The sequence below is a fragment of the Crinia signifera genome, chromosome 2 (genome assembly GCF_055691185.1).
Source record: "Crinia signifera chromosome 2, ASM5569118v1, whole genome shotgun sequence".
In the NCBI taxonomy this organism is placed as follows: domain Eukaryota; kingdom Metazoa; phylum Chordata; class Amphibia; order Anura; family Myobatrachidae; genus Crinia; species Crinia signifera.
In genome coordinates, this window is record NC_139218.1 from 50,793,331 (window position 1) to 50,812,619 (window position 19,289).

General features: G+C 46.8%; 1 protein-coding gene across 3 annotated transcripts in view; it reads right to left on the reverse strand.

Annotated features, from left to right (window-relative positions):
* Window positions 1–19,289, reverse strand: part of METTL27 (methyltransferase like 27) — a 53,221-nt gene that overhangs the window by 19,318 nt on the left and 14,614 nt on the right. Inside the window, exons 2-5 of one of the 3 annotated variants that reach the window (XM_083172052.1) lie at window positions 12,952–13,017; window positions 5,173–5,251; window positions 4,009–4,137; window positions 8–143 (exon numbers count right to left, since the gene is read on the reverse strand). In XM_083172052.1, the coding sequence (XP_083028178.1) occupies window positions 8–143; window positions 4,009–4,137; window positions 5,173–5,202 (295 nt within the window). In that variant the 5' untranslated portion in view covers window positions 5,203–5,251; window positions 12,952–13,017. Of the gene's footprint in view, window positions 1–7; window positions 144–4,008; window positions 4,138–5,082; window positions 5,252–12,951; window positions 13,018–19,289 lie in introns of all 3 variants that reach the window. The other 2 variants (XM_083172050.1, XM_083172051.1) reach the window with 2 other exon arrangements.

Genomic DNA, 19,289 nt, shown 5'->3' on the forward strand with positions numbered 1-19,289 from the left:
CATTTACCAGAGGCAGACGGTAGCGGACCCTGTCCCAGCATGCACTCCTTCAGCACCTGGTACAGTCCTTTGTTCTTAGCAACTTCCAGCATCCCAGAACTACCGTCCAGGCCATCAAACAGTTTAAATCCGAAGCGCTGCAACTGGAAACAAATAGCCATATACTAACAAATCAAAGCATTAAAAATCCCAACGATCCCAGAGATACTTTGTTTAAAAATGTTCATGTTCAAAAATGCTTGTCTACAGAAAGTTCATTTATAACTAGGAAGCAGGGTAGCATTCATGTTAATAAAATAAAATATTCAGGAAAATAAGGTTCTTTATGCCAAGTACAGTAGCTGATGCCTATATATTTGTATACATTGTATTCTAGGTATTATTGCAGCTGGTAAGTGTATTTTTGTATTAAGGTTCTGCCAGTAGCAGCCAGAAGTTCACAGACTGCCATAGAGTCTTGATGATAATGATGAATAGCGCTTATACAGATCTGATTACACGTTTCCTCCAAAGGGACGGAAAGCTATTACATGGGCCACCAGCCGTAATATTGTTAGATGGTAACTGATAGAGCAAGGGGGACATAAAGAACATAAAATAACCTATAATACACATGTGACCTGTCTCTGGATCCAGGGTGCAACTTTGAAGTGATCAGGTACTTCCCTATGCATTTTAAAGTAGACAGAGAAAGAGGGTGAGATTTAATGGGATGAGAGATCCAGAAAGTGAGAGATTTGGTGAGAAATATCCAGTTTTTTTAAAGCGGAAATCATTTACACTGCAAAATCAAACTGGTTTTGCAGTGTAAAGGATTGCCGCATTAAAAAAACTGGAGATTTCTCACCAAATCTCTCACTTTCTGAATCTCTCATCCCATTAAATCTCACCCACAGTGTCTTTTCTTGGTGCACCTAGAGAAATAGTATTTAATAAAACATTACTTTTATTGAATTCATTTAAAATAGTTGCGAATATATATAAAAAAAAAAGGACTGGACAACACATGAGACAACAAATAGTGATTTAAAAAGGATAAGAATCCTCACCTAGTGGGACCCCACTGCCCGCTATCCCTTTTGTTTTTATAGTAGGTTTTAGTGTGGCACGAAAGATTTGATTATATTACCAAAATCATGTAACATGGATTAGTCAGGATTGTTACTTGTCAAAATACAGTATATCGATGAAATCCTGAGGCTCTCTTGTGCAGCCACCAGCAAGCACTTGAACACGGATGTGGTACCGTTTCAGCGCTGTTGCTGGCTTGCTGGAGCCAGTAGTTCCACGACCTGCGTTCTAACCGCAGAGCTGAGTCTGAGATGTGCCTGTGTGCACTCCCTCGCTCATGCGGGTTTAGAAGAGACAGGGACACACACGGCTCTGGCGCCAGAGACCGTGTCAGTGTACTTGTTGGGGACCGTGTCCAACGGAAACCCCAATGCAGCCAACAACAAATATAAATACAGTTTGTAAATGGGGAGGGGAAAGTGGGGTTTTAGACACACTAGGTGTGTGGTTAGTCAAGCATACGCTTTCGCAAAAAAGCTTCGTCAGGACCTGCTATTTGGCCATACTAAAACTGTTGCAGGGCATGCTGGGATGTGGAGTTCAATAACTGCTGGAGGACAGAAGGTTCCCCATCCCTGGTCTATGTGATGGCACATATTCCAGTATATGTAACATGTGAAAATATAAGCGGATGATCCACTATCAGCGGTAGTGTACATGTCACCATGTGACAGGCCGGAGAGAGTCCTTACTAGTTATATCTTCAGAAGGATATAGATACATTGGAGAGTGTACAAAGAAGGGCAACTAAAATGGTGCATGGCCTACATCACAAAACTTACCTGGATAGACTAAAAGATCTTAACATGTATAGTTTGGAGCAGAGAAGGGAAAGGGGGGACATGATAGAAATCTTCAAATATATCAAGGGTTTTAACATAGTACAGGAGGGAAATTTTCTTCAAAGGAAAAGAAGTAATAGAACACGAGCACATGCACTGAAACTGGAGGGAGGTAGGTTCAGGGGAAATGTTAGAAAAAATTACTTCACAGAAAGGGTAGTGGATAAGTGGAATAGCCTCCCATCAGAGGTGGTAGAGGCTAAGACAGTAGAACAATTTAAACATGCTTGGGATAGGCATATGAATATCCTCACAAAGAAATAAGGATTAAAAAGGGTTGAGATTACCTGAAGGGTAAAAAGAGGGGCAGACTAGATGGGCCAAATGGTTCTTATCTGCCATCAAATTCTATGTTTCTATGTTTCTAGTTATGGAGGAAAATCTGCTAATTTTGTTAGACCAGTGTTTTCCAAATCCAGTCCTCATGCAGTTCTTGGTTACAGGATTTCTTTTCAATCATACATAGGTTACAAAGTCTCCATGGCAGAGTCCATGATTATCCTACCGGTTTCCACACATGGAACTAGTTTTTATAGGACCAAATACGTGTCTACTTTTGGAAAAGCATTTCAGGAAGAGTGTGAAAGTAAGACTCTCCCTGGATGCCAGAAGAAGGACTTACATCCAAATGTAAATGAGCCCCAAAGCACTTAAGGTCTCCTTTTTGATGTAAAACACACTACATAAGCCACCCCTGGATTGCATCCATGCCTTTTCAAGTGGTGCTAATATATAAGTGGCCACTAGAAATTTTATTTTAAAATGCATGTAGTTATCTGGCTCATTACGCCTTATAACCAATGCAGGCAAATGGCACTGATGATCTTAAAAATATAAGAGCTACATAATTGGGATAAGGTGCAATAAGGGAGCTTGCTAGCCTCTTCAAGGAGCGAGGGAGAGATTGCTACTACAGTATGTCAGGCATAGTTGCCGATTTATGTTTTTGCTGGTGGGTGCTCAAGCCAAAAATATAGAGGTGTGGCTTCATGGGGAAGGGGTGTGGCCACAAAATAATACCAATTTATATTATGGAGCACAGTTGTCTCCAATATTCAAATTACAGCAACAGATACATACATAAATGCCCCCACAGGGCAGGTACATAAAGGCCCCCACAGTGCAGGTACTCTGCGGACAGAATACACTCTTCCCGGCATACTGTTTCCCAGGTGGCGGGTCTGGCAATGTGGGTGCTGCAGCCGCAAATTAGCAAGTTAATATGGCGGCCCAGCAGCGGGCCCCCCCCCACAGAATCGTCACCTATGATGTCAGGGAGTCTCCATGACAATCAAGTAGCGTTGTCAAGCGTGAAATAACCTAAGTAAACTACCTTGGTTTGAAGTTGGGTAATAGGGATCTTAAAATCAATGTTTTTAACATGTGCATGTACTCCTGGAATTCTATCAAATTGGTCAACTTATGTGGCAGGAAATGTAAAGCCAATGCAGACCTTTTAAAAAAAGTGGTGCAAACTGCCATAAGCAAAAGTTGATCCCAAGATACTGGGCAGCATCCATCTGCCACTTAGGGGGGAAAGACCCGACAGTCAGAATCCTGGGCCAACAGAAATTCGACAGCCGAAATTCAATGTTCTGGATGTCGAGTGTCGGAAAGTCCGTGGATCGTCGAAAACGGCCTCGGATTGTCAAAAAACGTCCGTGAATTCAGCAATCCACGCCCGTTTCTGACAGATCTGACTTTTTAAAAAATGGGATCTGACACATTTCAGTGCTGTCATTAATGGCAGCATTGATTAGGTGAGTGACGATATTTCCCCTGTCGGGAAATTTTGGCACAAAACATACATATGACGTATGGCTTGGGGGCTTACCCATGTATTTGCAAACATATGTAACCAAGATCTTTGAAACCTATTACCATGTGGTTTTTAAATCTGGTCACTGATATCATTGTATGTATGATATATTGTGTGCTGGGTGAGACCAATTTGTATTTTCTTAAACATTGCAATAATAAATTGGAGAATTCAACACAATCAAATTAAATCCTGTTTACTAAATATGAGTATTAGACAACAGAAGGATGACAAAGACCTCTAAGTTACATGTAACCTATAACCAATACATATTACCTCTTCAGCTACAAGTCCAGTGCCACAAGCTACATCCAGCACCAGCCTTGACTCACGATTTAATGTACATACTGAGGCCAGTGAAACGGCAGCCAAATGGGGGGCTCTGTATTCCAATACCGATACATCCTTAAACACAAAAGAACATTTATCAATCAATCAGCTCCCAAAATATACTGTATGTCACATGTTCTTACCATGTTGCCAACACATTGGTGCTGAAGTTAAAGGGGCATCGCTTGCTCCCTCTGGTGGCATGTTTAACAATGTTGAGAGGTGACTGAAAACGGTTTTTGTGTCAACGTGGCAGAGACTTTACATAAAACAGTACAGACCCATGATTGACCTGTGAGCAGCCAACGAGGCATCAGTTATCACTCATTCCTCCTCATACAACGTTGCAACTCAACCCACCGGTAATTAAAGTTTCCCTTTTAAAAAGGTAAAAAGGTGTTGCTTCTGTTGGGGCATGGTTAGTCCCGACAGCTGCAATCATTAATTTTCAGCACTACAGTATGCTGCTCTTTGACTATATGGCCTGTCCATTAAATGACATATAGTAGGAATTATTCTAAAAAGATCAAGGGAAATATTTATCAACCCTCACTTTCTTTCTAATTATTATTTAAGTATCACTCCTATTTCATATATACCTACTCTCCAGGAAGATGCAGGGACTTCTGGTAGTCCCCCAAACCCCAGGAAGAGTGTGTCCTTGGGTAAGAGGGTATGGCAAATATTATGGTGATTAGCCTCACTCCCTCCATACCGACCCATGATTTTCAGCACCACAGTATCTTTTTCCCTAATCCTTTTGCTAGAAAGTGGGCAGGATCATAGGTGGATTGGGGGGGGGGGGGGGGGGGCACCAAGGTACTCGCCTCCCTGTTATTCAAGGTATTTTTTTCTTTTCATGGCACACTCAAAGAATGCCTACGGGAACCAGCTTCAACATAAAAAAGGTCTAGAAAAAACATCAAAAAGAGTAAAAATGCATAATAGACTGACATTTAAAGAAACTGGATTCACCATGGGACTAGTCTCCAACAAAAAATACAACACACATCCTATTACCTTTTCATATTGGGCGGACCATTGGTCATAGAACTGTAGTTTTTCAGTAGGGGAGCAGTCTTTGTGAGCTGCTGCAATGGCGCCCCTCACCTGCTGTAGTCTCTTATCGCAGGCTGCCATATTCCCTTACAAATTACGTCAAAACAAAATCTTCTGTCCTGACAAGCCCCTAAACAGCAGAAGAGCAGACAGTTAGGAGACTTTACTGTTTTACACACACATACATTTACATACACACATGTATAACATGGTGGGGGAAATTGACTAAGATGGGAATAAGACTTCACATGTGATGTTGCTCTGGGCAACCAATCAGATCCTCTCTACTATCTTCTAGAGGGTGCTAAATTAATAAGAAGTAGATTCTGATTGATTGGCCATAGCAACATCACATGTGAAGTCTTATTCCCATCTTAGTGAATTTCCCCCGAAGACTCCTGGGAGAAGCCAGGCTTGCTCAGTGGGATGCGGGTGTTGTGTCATGGCAAAGTGGGCCAGACAGTGGTCATAATAAAACAATTGCATCATTGTGGTCCTGCCCACTATACAAATCTGCAATTACCTGCATGGTGATGCTGGGGATGGGGCCAAGAAACTCGATTCATCACAAATGATGTAACTGACTGCCCAATTATGCTCAGTAAGTATGTTGCTGGGGCCAATCGGCATTTGGCTCTGGGAAGTGGCAAGTCTGCCCACTCTACCAGGCGGCAGGGAGCATCACCCAATTTTTGGGAGCTAATAATTAAATTTTCCCAAAAAAAAGGCCTGCGTGTCTGGATCTGCCTGCAGTGACACTGATTTGCCATCCATGAGACTCGCTGTAACCGGGTGGCTGTACAATACGGAAAGTAACAGTACACTAAGGGCAGTATTCAATGAGGCTGATTCGCCATGTTTTATGGCGATTTTGTGCTATTTTCGTGCTGTACATCGATTTTTTGACTAAAATGGTGAATCACCCTATTCAATGACCAGATGGCGAATACATTTCAAGGTTTTTATCGCCATGATTCACCGAGTAGCAATCACTATCTTTTTATGGTGAAGTGGAATGTGAACTTTTAAAATAGGTGTTTTGGGCCGCAAATATTATATAATAAATGGGCCCCATAGCCGGCACATGGGATTGTTAAGGACATGTCTGTATAGCAATGGGGAGCTGCAGAAAGAAGCAAGAGCAGCTTCTAGGAGCAAAATATCTGGGGCCGGTGGTGGACTTCTGTGCTGCTAATAAATATGGCTTAATAAGCAGCATGCTCTCCCCAGAAGGGAGTCATGCCTGACTGTAGGATGCTGCTGGATGTGGCCCCCAGTATAATAAGTCATCAGTCTACTAGGATTAAGCAAAGGCATGAGGTAGCTGTCTCAGGAACAATAAGTCAGATAAGCAGACTATAATTCATGAGCGACAGAAGCAAAGGAAAAAGGACATTTGGAAGATGATGTCACAGGGAACATTCCTGTATGTTACAATGATCACCAGGCAAGTATATTAATCTAGTGACATAAGCCAGTAACTATAGAGTAGAAATGTGGGCACCGTAATTAGAGGCAAACGCAGGATTCGGTAGGGGGGGTTTCCAGAGAAGGGTGGAGCGAAACATGGGAGTTGAGACTACTGGTATATACAGTACATGGTCTGGTAAACAATATATATAGGGCCATATCCAGACCTGTTGGGTGAATTAGCAGTGCCGTGTGATCACCCTGTGAATAGTAAGCCGTCGCCCCAGCACAGTGTAGTCCCGCTCTTCACAAGCCTGCAAATGGGTAGTGAATATGTTGCAGTCCAGCGAATAGGCTGCAGATCCATCCGCAAGCTGCTCCCTGTTGAATGATTTCCCCAGTATGTGCACGCTCTGAGTAGCCCAGGACTTAATCGGCAGCTGCGAATGAATCAGCCTGATCGGGGCTGATGTCATACACCCTCCCTTATAAGGCCTGGTTAGTATGCCTACAGTTTCCCTGACACTCCCACAAAAGTCAATCAACCTGTGAACGGCCTTCAGAAGGGGAGCACCACTATTTAAAGCCGGTTTGACACGGCGAAATGCGTCAGCTGCCTATATCCCCACAGTGGTCCAGATTTGGTTTGGCCAATCTACATTCTACTGATCCGGACGAGCCCAAAAAGGTCATTTGCATTTGTGCTTGAATCCCTGCCACGGGAGTTCGCCATTGGAATTCTTCACACCACTAACAACCCTTCATGGTGGATTGGACTCTCTCAGGACCAACCTAATACACCTAACAGGAGGTAATCAGGAGTGTTGGACTGCATACCCGTGTATGGTGGACGGAACATATCTCTTATATATTTAGCCAGATCTGTCACTCAACCCCTGTGGAGAACGTTCCTGTGTAGAACAGTTTCACTTTCATGTGTCTGACGTTCCACCCCCTTGACATCACCTCCCCCCGCCCAGCCAGGGCTACAGTACACGCCCACCATCCACCATTACTCCACAGCCACCATCCACCATTACTCCTGCACATCCCTACCCTCTGCCAGGACCCCCGCGACCCCCCTCCCGCGATTTGCGGGACCCCCCCGACCCCCCCTCCCGCGAATCGCGGGACCCCCGCGACCCCCCCCTCCCGAGAATCGCGGGACCCCCGCGACCCCACCTCCCGCGATTCGCGGGACCCCCGCGACCCCACCTCCCGCGATTTGCGGAACCCAGTGACCCCCCCTCCCGCCATTCGCAGGACCCCGCACCCCCCCTCCCGCGATTCGCGGGACCCCCGCTTTCCACCCTCCCGCAAGTCGCGGGACCCCCGCGACCCCCCCTCCCGTGATTCGCGGGACCCCCACGAACCCCCCCTCCCGCGATTCGCGGGACCCCCGCGACCCCCCTCCCGCGATTCGCGGGACCCCCGCGACCACCCCGGTATCCGGACTATTGTTAGACAGCACTTACATCGACAGCCATTACATCGACACCATTAGTTCGACACCTCAATAGGTCGACATGGTTTTAGGTCGACATACCATTAGGTTGACATGTCATTATGTCGACAGCTCATTAGGTCAACAGCTCATTAGGTCGACATGTTTTTAGGTCGACACTGCCATTAGGTCGACAGTGTCTATGTCGACAGTCAAAAGGTCGACATGGGTTTTTTCACTGTTTATTGAGCCGACATGTGCCGACAGGCGGTATTTCATGCCCTACTATCCACTAGGGCGTGGTGGGAGAATAAAATAGTGTGCCAAGCGCAGCGAGGCACCGTGCCCGAAGCATAGCGAGCGGCTGCGGTACACTTCAAACTGTGTCCATGTCGACTGTGTCGACATTTCGGCCCAAAAACAGTGAAAAAACCCATGTCGACCTTTTGACTGTCGACATAGACTCTGTCGACCTAAAACATGTCGACCTAATGAGCTGTCGACCTAATGACATGTCGACCTAATGACATGTCGACCTAATGACATGTCGACCTAATGACATGTCGACCTATTGAGCTGTCGAACTAATGGTGTCGATGTAATGGCTGTCGATGTAAGTGCTGTCTAATATCCGTCCCAGACCCGACCACCCCCTCCCGCGATTCGCTGGACCTCCGCGACCACCCCCTCCCGCGAAACGCGGGACCCCCGCTACCCTCCCGCAAATCGCGGGACCCCAGCGACCCCTCCCTCCCGCGAGCCCCTTTCCGCGATTCGCAGGACCCCTGCATCCTCCCCTCCCGCGATTCGCGGGACCCCTGCGACCCCCCCTCCCGGCATTAAAAGGGCCCCCCGCGACCCCCCTCCCGTGATTCACGGCACACACCCCCCCCCTACTGTGATTTGCGACCCCCCTCCCGCAATTCGCGCCGCCCCCTCCCGCGATTCACGGAACCCCCCGTAGCGCCCCCCCTCCCGCGATTTGCGGGCCCCCTCGGCGATTTGCGACCGCCCCCTAATTCACACATTCGGGGACCCCACCCGTGATTCACTGACCCCCGCACCACCCCCCCTTGACTCACGGCACCCCACGCGCCCCTCCCGCAATTCACGGACCTCCGCAACCCCCCCTCCCGCAATTCACTAACCCCGACAACCCCCCTCCCGCAATTTGCGGACCCCCCTTCCCACGATTCAAGCCCCCCCGCGCCCCCGCCCACGATTTGCGGAGCCCCGCCCCCTCCCGCTAACCGCGGATCCCCACACACCACCCCCCCTCCCGCAATTTGCAGACCCCCCAGACCCCCTTCCGGCAATTCCACCCCCCAGCGGACCACTGCGGCCCCCGCTCCCGCATTTCACGTACCCCCGTGACAATGGGGGATCCTGTACCACCACAAGCAGGTACCGACCCTAGGTGGGAAATCCGGCCCTGGCTGCCGCACTGCAGGTTTCCCCACTGCCCTCTGCACCAGCGCCACAACTTTTATCAATGTCTTGCCCACATACCACTATTATACAGCCTCCTGCTCTCATGCACGCTCACTCCCTCCCAGTGGGAGGAGACGCTCACCCACTGCCGGGAGCTGCATACTGTCCCCCACCCTCCTCCAGTTCTAGGGATGCCCATCGACCATCAATGATTTTCAAATAATCGATGGTTTATGGCCGATGTTGAATACTTTTGCCATCAATGTGGGAGGACACTGCCCTGCCTCCTGTTCTCCTGCCCCGTAACTTCCGCCAGTGGAGACCCGCTCACCCTGTGTTGCCCACATTCCCCTATCATGCTTTACCGCCCAGCCTCCTGCTCTCATGCACCCTAACTCCCACCCAGTCGGAGGAGACACTGACTCCTGTATTTCTGTGCTGCCACGCTGGACCCTCACCCACTGACAGAAGCTGCACAGTGTCCACCACCCTCTTTAGTCCCCCGTATGCCCACACACCCCTATCACTACCCAGCTTCCTGCTCTCCTGAACCGTAACTTCCACCACTGGGTAATCGCTGACGCTGTGTTGCCCACATACCCCTATCATGCCTCATATCCCAGCCTCCTGCTCTCATGCACCCTAACTCCCACCCAGTAGGAGGAGACACTGACTCAGGGCCACCGTCCGGTACTCCTGTGCTGCCACGCTGGACCCTCACCCACTGCCAGAAGCTGCAATACAGGGCATCTTTCATACAATTCTAACCATATTTCTCACAATACAAATGTTCACAAATTAAGGGGCGTAGCCCCTTACGCCGGTGTGAAGAGCGCCCGTAGGGCGCGATGAATCACCTAGTCTCTTTTATATACATCCAGCACGCACCATCAGCGGCAAAATAGGAACGGACAGTACCTCATATCAGGAACTGTGTAGGATTTACACGCCAGCCTAAATTACCAGGTTGGGCCCGGGAACAACCCGCGACTAGTGCTGGTTTGTAAGGTTCCCGGGTCAAAATCCTGGCAAACTTTGCTGGGATTTCAACCTTGCTACTGAGCAGGGCTGTTCCCGGGTTCAACCCGGGGTCCTGGCCGGTGTGAAAGGAGTATGGGTGCTCACCCGCATTGCTGGTCCTCCGTGCATGTGGTCAGGCCGGGGATCCACACAGGCAGCGAGCGCAGATGACTGGACAGGTGGCGGATGAAGATGACGCAGCCCTCTGGTGCCCTCACTACAACCAGAGAGCTGCATCATCTGCGCCTGCCACCTATGTGGATCCCCAGCCTGCACCGAGGACCGGCAACCCGGGTGAGTACTCTCCCCCCGCCAACCCAACTCCTGCCCGCCTCCGCCGCCATCCCGCCTCCTCCCCACCTCCTGCCTGCCTCCTTCCCACACCAGAAAATGCAGGGACTTTTCTGGTGTGAAAGGGGCCAACCCGGGAATGCCCCGGCATGATCCCTGGGCCGTATTCCTGGGTCGGTCCCTGCATTTTATGGTGTGAAAGGGGTATTATTTGACACCTGTGCAATCCAGTGCCTTGATATTTAAACACTAATAGTCAAATGTTATATGTGTTTTAATAAAATTGCATTCTTTATGTAAAATCAGTCCAATATTTTATAACATTTTTTACAGGGTAAGCGCTGCTTTCTCTCTTTTTTTTCTTTTCTAAAGTTCTTTGGGACCGACTATCCCTACTCAGCAGCTGCTGGTGAAGCAGCTTCTGTCAAAGCTTCACTCGCACTCCCTAGGGGGTCAACTATCTTTTCCATATACAGAGGGGCGTATTACTGTCAGTAAATCTCCATATTCTAGAGAGACTGAAGGCTTATACACACTGGGCAACTTTTGGGCTGAAAGCTGCTCAAAACATGCTGTCTGCACCCTGCTGCGCTCCCGCATCATCACCGGGAAAGCCGTTCATCTGCTGCTAATACCAGCAGATGAGCAGCTTTGAGGACGCTTTGCATACCACTGCGCTATGCAAAGCCGTCCTCTCTCCACTGACGGCACAGGGCAGGGGGAAAGCCGCTCAGTGTGTATGCACTGAGTATCTTTCCCCCAAGCGATGCTAGCGATCATCGCTGTCCATACACGCTGGGCATAGTCGCCCGGTGTGTATGGACCTTAATTCCGGTCAGCCGCTTAACCACTACAGAGGGTCATCGTTTTGTGTAAACACATGATACAGTGTATCTGTCAATGAGGACATATAAATCTGCCAGTCAGGGGTCAGTCAGTTAAGCAGCGAGGGATAATATCTTATAGAGGACTAAACATATTTGGATAAAAAGACTGTTTATGACCACAGATCTCAGATAATCTACCAAGAGTAATTTACTTGAGCAAGTATTGAGAAATATATCTGCAGAATCACATATCATTTTACTGCTTTATGTTAATTGGAAGAGAGTGAAACAGTTCAGCTTCAATAACCTTATATGGTTACAGCAACTAATGTATCTACTGATATCCAACCTAATTAAGCTGCCAAGTCATAATTAGTAAAGAAATAAACAGCCTATATTGTTTATTGTGAATTACTAGATCCGTCTAAAGAGAAAGTAGAACATTATTGAAAGATTAAAGTTCTGCCAGTACAGCGCGGGAGTGCAGTTATTGGATTCTGTTCAGACCTATATATATTATTAAGAAAGTTGCTATCACAAGTGTCAAGCTTTACTTCAAAAAGGTAACATAGTAAGAGACAGCACTACAGTAAAAGAAAGTTACTTTTTTTGTTACCATAATCACAATTGTGGATGATAAATATCTCTTTAAGGGCGGGATGTATTAACATACATCGCCGCCCGGCTGCTGCAGTGCCGGCGCATATGTACTAACATATGCGGCTGGCATTGTGGTGCAGTGACGGAGGCCCCCCCACGATACCTGTGATGTGGTGTGCGGGGGGTCTCCGTCACCTCCCTGCTGCCTCCTGCTCCCCTCATGCCGGGACAGCTCAGCGTGGCTGTCCACGGCGCCTCCTCCTCCCCCCCGCGTCCGTCTGTGTTGCTAGGGGGAGGAGGGGTTTACCTTCTGGGTCCAGGAGGACCTGCAGCAAGGTAAACCAGGGGGAGTGGGAGGTCGGCGGGTTTGCGGCAGAGGGGGCGGGCGGCGAAAAGAAGCCCATAGGCTTCTATAGGGTATCGCTACCCAAAGGTGGCGATACCCTACGATGCGGTAACTTGGTGGTGGAGTTTTAGTACATATGAAAATGTGGTAAAACGGGGGTTTTACCGCATTTTCGGTTTAGTACATCCCGCCCTAAAAGTTTCAACAATAAGGCCCATACACAATGGGCGACTTTGAGCTGAAAGTCGCTCAAAACAGCGATGAGCGGTGTGCGCTGCTGCGCGCTGCCGCATCATTGCCAGGAAAGCCGTTCATCTGCTGGTAATTACCAGCAGATGAGCGGCTTTGAGGACAGTTTTGCATAGCGCTCCGCTATGCAAAGCCGTCCTCTCCCCACTGACGGTGCCGGGCAGGGGGAAAGCCGATCAGTGTGTATTGACCTTTAGAGAAAGGAAACTTACCTTAAACAACTCTGTGGGAAATCTGAGACTGTTGAAAAACAGCAGGACCTTGTTCATCAAGTGACTCTGCAAAACAAATAAAAGCGCTTATTTTGTTTTTCTTACTGCAGTTTTATTAAGAAAACAGAGGCTCAGCGGCGGCAGCAGCAGCACACATGTACAGCATGTGGTGTGCTGACAGCAGGCTCAACATGAGCGTCTCAGTGACAGCGTGAGAGCTCATGCTGAGCCTGCTGCCAGCACAGCAGCACATGCTGTAGGTGTGTGCTGCTGCTGAAACGGTGGGTGGGTGGGCATAATAACACTCCCCCTCGACTTTAGAAGGTTTTTTCGCTCTTCCTGCAATAATTTTGGGGGCATGAACCACGCCTCCCACGATTAGGCCACGCCCCCAATTTTTCTGGGGCTCGGCATACCTCTCGGCGGCCCTCTGTATTGTAGGAGATATCTCGTGAGAAGTGAATGGAAGCAGATAACATCCTTCCAGTTCCAGCAAAATAAAACTTGAATTGTAGTGAATTATTCATTTATTTCATATGCTGTTTTGTGTGTGAACCTCTGTATTATATGACTGTTCCTTAAATAAATTGTTAATCTCTTCTATTGAAATTTGGGTTCCATGTGTCATATACCCTCTGAGTACAGACAAATGAACCTGTACAGGAAGAAGAAAGAATACTTACCTGAACCGTTGTATACTTACCTGAGTGATCCTTATATATTTACCCTGTGAAAGCATCACACACACACACACACACACACACACACACACACACACACACACGGATATTCGGCGCACAAGAGTGGTTACTTGCATTAGTTAAAGATGCAAAGCAGACTGCCATGGCGATGGGCCTGGGGATTAGATACAATCTGGTGTGTGTGCATAGGTGTGCGCAGCCCCTTTTATTAGGGGGTGCACTCCCCATATACACAGAGTAGAAACAGGGACAGGGCACGCCAGAGGTGCGCAACAAAAATTTACATTGTAATGCCCATTACACATTATGCCATACTCCGTAATGGCCATTACACATTAGGTCACACTCTGTAATGTCCATTAAACTTTATGCCACACTCTGTAATGCCTATTACACATTATACCAAACACCATAATGGCCATTACATATTATGCCACATGCTGTAATGCTCATTACACATCATGCCACACACCATAAAGCCCATAACACAATATAACGCTGTAATGCCAATTACACATACGAAAACATGCTTTGATGCCTATTACATATTATGCCACATAAGTCCTGGGCAGAAAGCGGGGACAGCAGACGGGCAGAGAGCGGTGGGCAACCCGCCCAATTTCCTTGATACGTCAGGTGCGATGTATCAAATGCAATCCCCGTTCCCTGCTGCTGGTAGGGGGTCCAACCTGGAGATCATACTGTACGTGCAGCACGTATGCTCTCCAGGTCTGATCAGATCGGAAGTGAGACACATGCTATTTGGGCCGATTTCTCATGAAATCGGGCACAAATTGCATAGTGTATGGGGGCTGTTAATCTGCCACATTTTACATAAGATCATACAATCCTTAGATGTTTAATATCCATCCCTCACATCATGCAGCCTATATATGTAATTCACTTTTCCTAACTCATACCTTATAAAATATATTTAACAATACCTCCCCCTCCCCCATGCTTTGATAAACTAATCCCTACAAAGCACAGGCAGCTCCTGATGTCTCTATCATTACCTACTGCTGCCGGGAGTCTGCTTTGCTTGTGTCATGACAGTGCGCGCGGCCACGCTGCAGAGAAACAGACTGTGCGCAGCGCAGGAAGTAAGTGTGTGTGCGGGCCGGGGATTCAGAGACATCTGGTATATGGGGGAGAAACACTGTGCGCCGCAGCCAATACCTTCTCCGGCCAGCGCTACTTCATGCAGGCGGCTCAGCTCAGAAGCATGAGCGGAGCCGCCGCTACCATCGGGAACCCTATTCAGCCGGTAAAAATGGTACTGCGTGCAAACATGAGGGGTGTCATTAGGAGGTGCCTGTGCACCCCCGGCACCCCCCGTGCGCACGCCTATGTGTGTGTGTGTGTGTGTGAGTGAGTGGCCACATCACGCCGATGTAAAGAAAAATTAGGTACTTGTGAGTTATCCGGGCGTCCGATTTTTAAATCGGGTCGGATCGGGACATCGCATCGCATCGCATGCGACCATCGGATGCGATGCGATGCGATGCGATGCGATGACCCGATTTTTCCATAGGAATCAATGTTAAAATGGACTGAGTCCATTTTAACATGGAATTCAATGGGAAAAAGGGGTCCTTTTCATACCCCTACTATCCAAGTGGGCATGGAGTTGGATATAAACCTGTGGCGAGCGTAGCGAGCCACCGAGCCCGAAGCGTGGCGAGCGTAGCGAGCCCCGCGAGGGGACACGGAATACCGTCCCCTCGCGGGGCTCGCTTCGCTCGCCACGCTTCGGGCTCGGTGGCTCGCTACGCTCGCCACAGGTTTATATCCAACTCCATGCCCACTTGGATAGTAGGGGTATGAAAAGGACCCCTTTTTCCCATTGAATTCCATGTTAAAATGGACTCAGTCCATTTTAACATTGATTCCTATGGAAAAATCGGGTCATCGCATCCGATGGTCGCATGCGATGCGATGCGATGCGATATCGTATCGCATCGCATCTGATTGTATGCCTTAACTTAAGGCATACAATCAAAAAATCGGACGCCCGGATAACTCACAAGTACCAAAAATTACATTGGGCGGGATGCACTAAACCCCCTCCGCCGGTCAACGCTGCGGAGGGTATCGCCACAGCGTTGAGCGGGCCATCACTCTGCACGTACGCAGAGGGACTCCCGGGTCTCAGACCTGGAAGTCCAGGGACTGCATCTCATCGCAAGGGACAGCTCTTGTCGTGTTACTAATTGCAGTATGGACGGTGTAATGGTTAGCATTACTGCCTCGCAGCACTGAGGTCATGGATTCGATTCCACCATGGCCCTAACTGTGCGGAGTTTGTATATACTCCCTGTGTTTGCGTGGGTTTCCTCCGGGTACTCCGGTTTCCTCCCACAATCCAAAAATATACTGGTAGGCTAATTGGCTCCCAACAAATTAACCCTAGAATGTCTGTGTGTGCGTGTACATGTGGTATGGAATATAGATTGTAAGCACCACTGGGGCAGGGACTGGTGTGACTGTTCAAATATTCTCTGCAAAGCGCTGCGGAATCTGTGTGCGTTATATAAGAAACTGGTAATAAATAAATAAAATAAGTTTGTGCATATGCGATTGTGCATATGCGAAGAATGCAGTAGCTGGTGGCGGATGTTAGCACATTCCACCCAATGCATGTTCTACTGAGATAGGAGTTTCTTCACTTGAACTTGAGACTGGGTTCTGGTATTTAGTACTCATGTCCCTTCTTATAGTAGAGATGTGCAGGTTCGGATTTACCCGGCTCTCAAAACAGGATCTTATTGGCTATATGCTGTCACATGTTTTTGCTCCAATACATGTGACAACTGGATAGCCAATAAGATCCTGTTTTGAGATCTATGTAAATCCGAACCTGCTCATCTCTATCTTATAGTGTCCCTGGTGGTACGGAAAAGCCGCCATCGATGAATTGGATTTGACCTTTTTTCATTAAAATCATAACTAACAGGCACCTCAGACAACCTCTTGTCAAGATAAAACCTGAATAAAACCAAGATTGTGGCACTAAATCAGTATTCAATTCCACTCATTTCTGTACCGGCTATATGTGTATATTAAGATAAGCACATTAATCAGCTGATTAGTACATTCCCACATTAACAACCCATATCTTGGCCATATAACCGCTATTAATCTTAATTTCTTTCCATGTATGAATTGTTAGACATGGTTTTATATGGTTCACATTTTCCTAAAATCATTGAGAAACATTATTCTATTAAAACAAAAGTTTGGGAACTACCCCCCCCCCCCCCCCCCCCTCTTTCCAGCAGAACTTTCTCATTATGTAAAATGGAATTTCGCTAACACAAAACATGCTAAATGCCTTCAAAGTGACTGTTGGTGGCTGCAGGACAGCGCTGGCTAGAATGCTGCCTTTGCATATTTGCCAAAGGTGCGGTCTTTTGAAAAAAAAAAAAAAAAGGATTAAAAAATATATATATACGACTTTCAGTAAAAATGTTCTCCCAAGATCTCTTTAGTAGTGCTTAAATAAGCATTCAATCACTCACAGCTCATGTAAAGTAACAGCAAAACATAAATTGCTCGAGTAATCCCCATATTAAATAATTTTATGGATGTACTATAATATTTAACACCGCCAGCTGTTGTGTCTGCAAAGCACGCATACTCCCTCTGGTGGAGAAGAAGAGCAACTGCCAGCAGTGCGGTATACTCCATTGTCAGGTTTGCATTGTCAGGATGCTCTTTCCACTGAAATTAGTTTTTATTTCATGCAAAATGACAGCACACCTATAACTAACATGAAACAGCTAAAAAAATGGAACATGTATAAACATCATAAATACATACAATACACGACAGTATAAATAAATACAAATAACGCCGATTAATTAAAGTTTATTTAAATATTGCACCCCCCAAAAAAAGAACAGTCGCTGTGACCGAAACTGGTATTTTTAACGGATATTTTGAGGAACTCTTACAGCAATGCTGGCACTCAAATGGTTAATTTCTAATAAAGGAAGTTCAATGCAGATGATTGCAATCATAAATGAATGGTGTGCACACAGAGGGCGGGATGTTCTAACATCTGAAGCCCCTTCATCGGTACCGCATTGTTAGTAATAGCATATGCTCTAACATATGCGATTATTAACGCAATGGACAGCTCTTGCGATAAGAGCTGTCCCTTGCGATGCGGCCACGGCGCTGGACTTCCGGGTCTGAGACCCGAGAGTCCCTCTGCATATACGCAGAGCACCGGAGCTGGCCGCAGGGCATGCCGTGACGGATCCCTCACACAGCACCGTGCTAAGAATCCCAGCGCTGACACGGCGGAGGGAGGTTAGAGAATACAGAAATGCGGTAAAAACCCAGATAATGGGGTATTTACCGCCTTTCTGGTTTAGAGCATCCTGCCCAAAGTGAGATGTGTGCTAGGTGCGATTTGAGCTATACAATGTGTGCTATGCAGTTTGGACTTCAGTGCTCCATTTCCTCTCTTGGATCACAACCTTATCACCTTCTCTACCTCCTCCATTTCTCCAAACACTATAATGCTTAAATGATGCAAGTCTCCTGTAACCCGCAGAAATACTAATGCTATTTATTTTCAACAACTTTCTAAGTCTCTGCAACAACTGCTCTCACCCATTTCTACACTTGCCTGTCCTGAGACAGCTGTAACCCACCCGAACCAGACTCTACAAACTGCCCTTGATGAAACCGCTCCAGCTACTCCTCACAATCCACGTAGGCTTAGATGCCAACCGCTGCACTCTAAATGAACAAGACACCTGCAAAAACTATCACGTAGATTGGAAACGTCAGTGGCGTAAATCTCAAAATCCAAGTGACTTTGTCACATTTAAGACTGCCTACTACTCCTATCGTAATGCTCTGGATACTGCTAAACATACTTATTTTCAATCTCTCTTCTCTTCTCATGCCACAAACCCCAAGCGACTTTTTAATACATTTAAATCACTTCTTTACCCACCTTCACCCTCCCAACCTGCCAATAGCAGTGCGCAAGAGCTTGCTTACTTCTTACTTAACCCCTTCCTGACAGAGCCAGTTTTTGCGTTCCTGACAGAGCCCTTTTTTTCAAATCTGACATGTATCACTTAAGTGGGGATAACTTTTTTTTGCTTTTACTTATCCCAGTGATTTTGAGATTGTTTTTTCGTGACACATTGTACTTCAAATAAGTGGTAAATTTGGGTCGATACAGTCTGTGTTTTTTTGTGAAAAATACCAAAATGTCGTAAAAAAATGGAAAATTTAGCAATTTGCAAAATGTTAAATTTTCTGCTTGTGAGACAAATAATCATACCACTCAAAATAGTTAATAACTAACATAGACCATATGTCTACTTTATGTTTCCATCATTATTTCAACTTCCTTTTAATTTTTTGGGACACTAGAAGGCTTACAATATGAATAGCAAATTCTCAAATTTTCAAGAAAATTTCAAACACTGATTTTTTTAGGGACCAGTTCAGTTCTGATGTGACTTTGAGGGACTTGTATGTGAGACACCCCCATAAATGATACCATTTCAAAAACTGCACCCCTCACAGTATTCAAAACAGCATTTTGGAAGTTTGTTAACCCTTTAGGTGTTTCACAGGAATTAAAACAAAGTGTAGGTGAAATTTCAA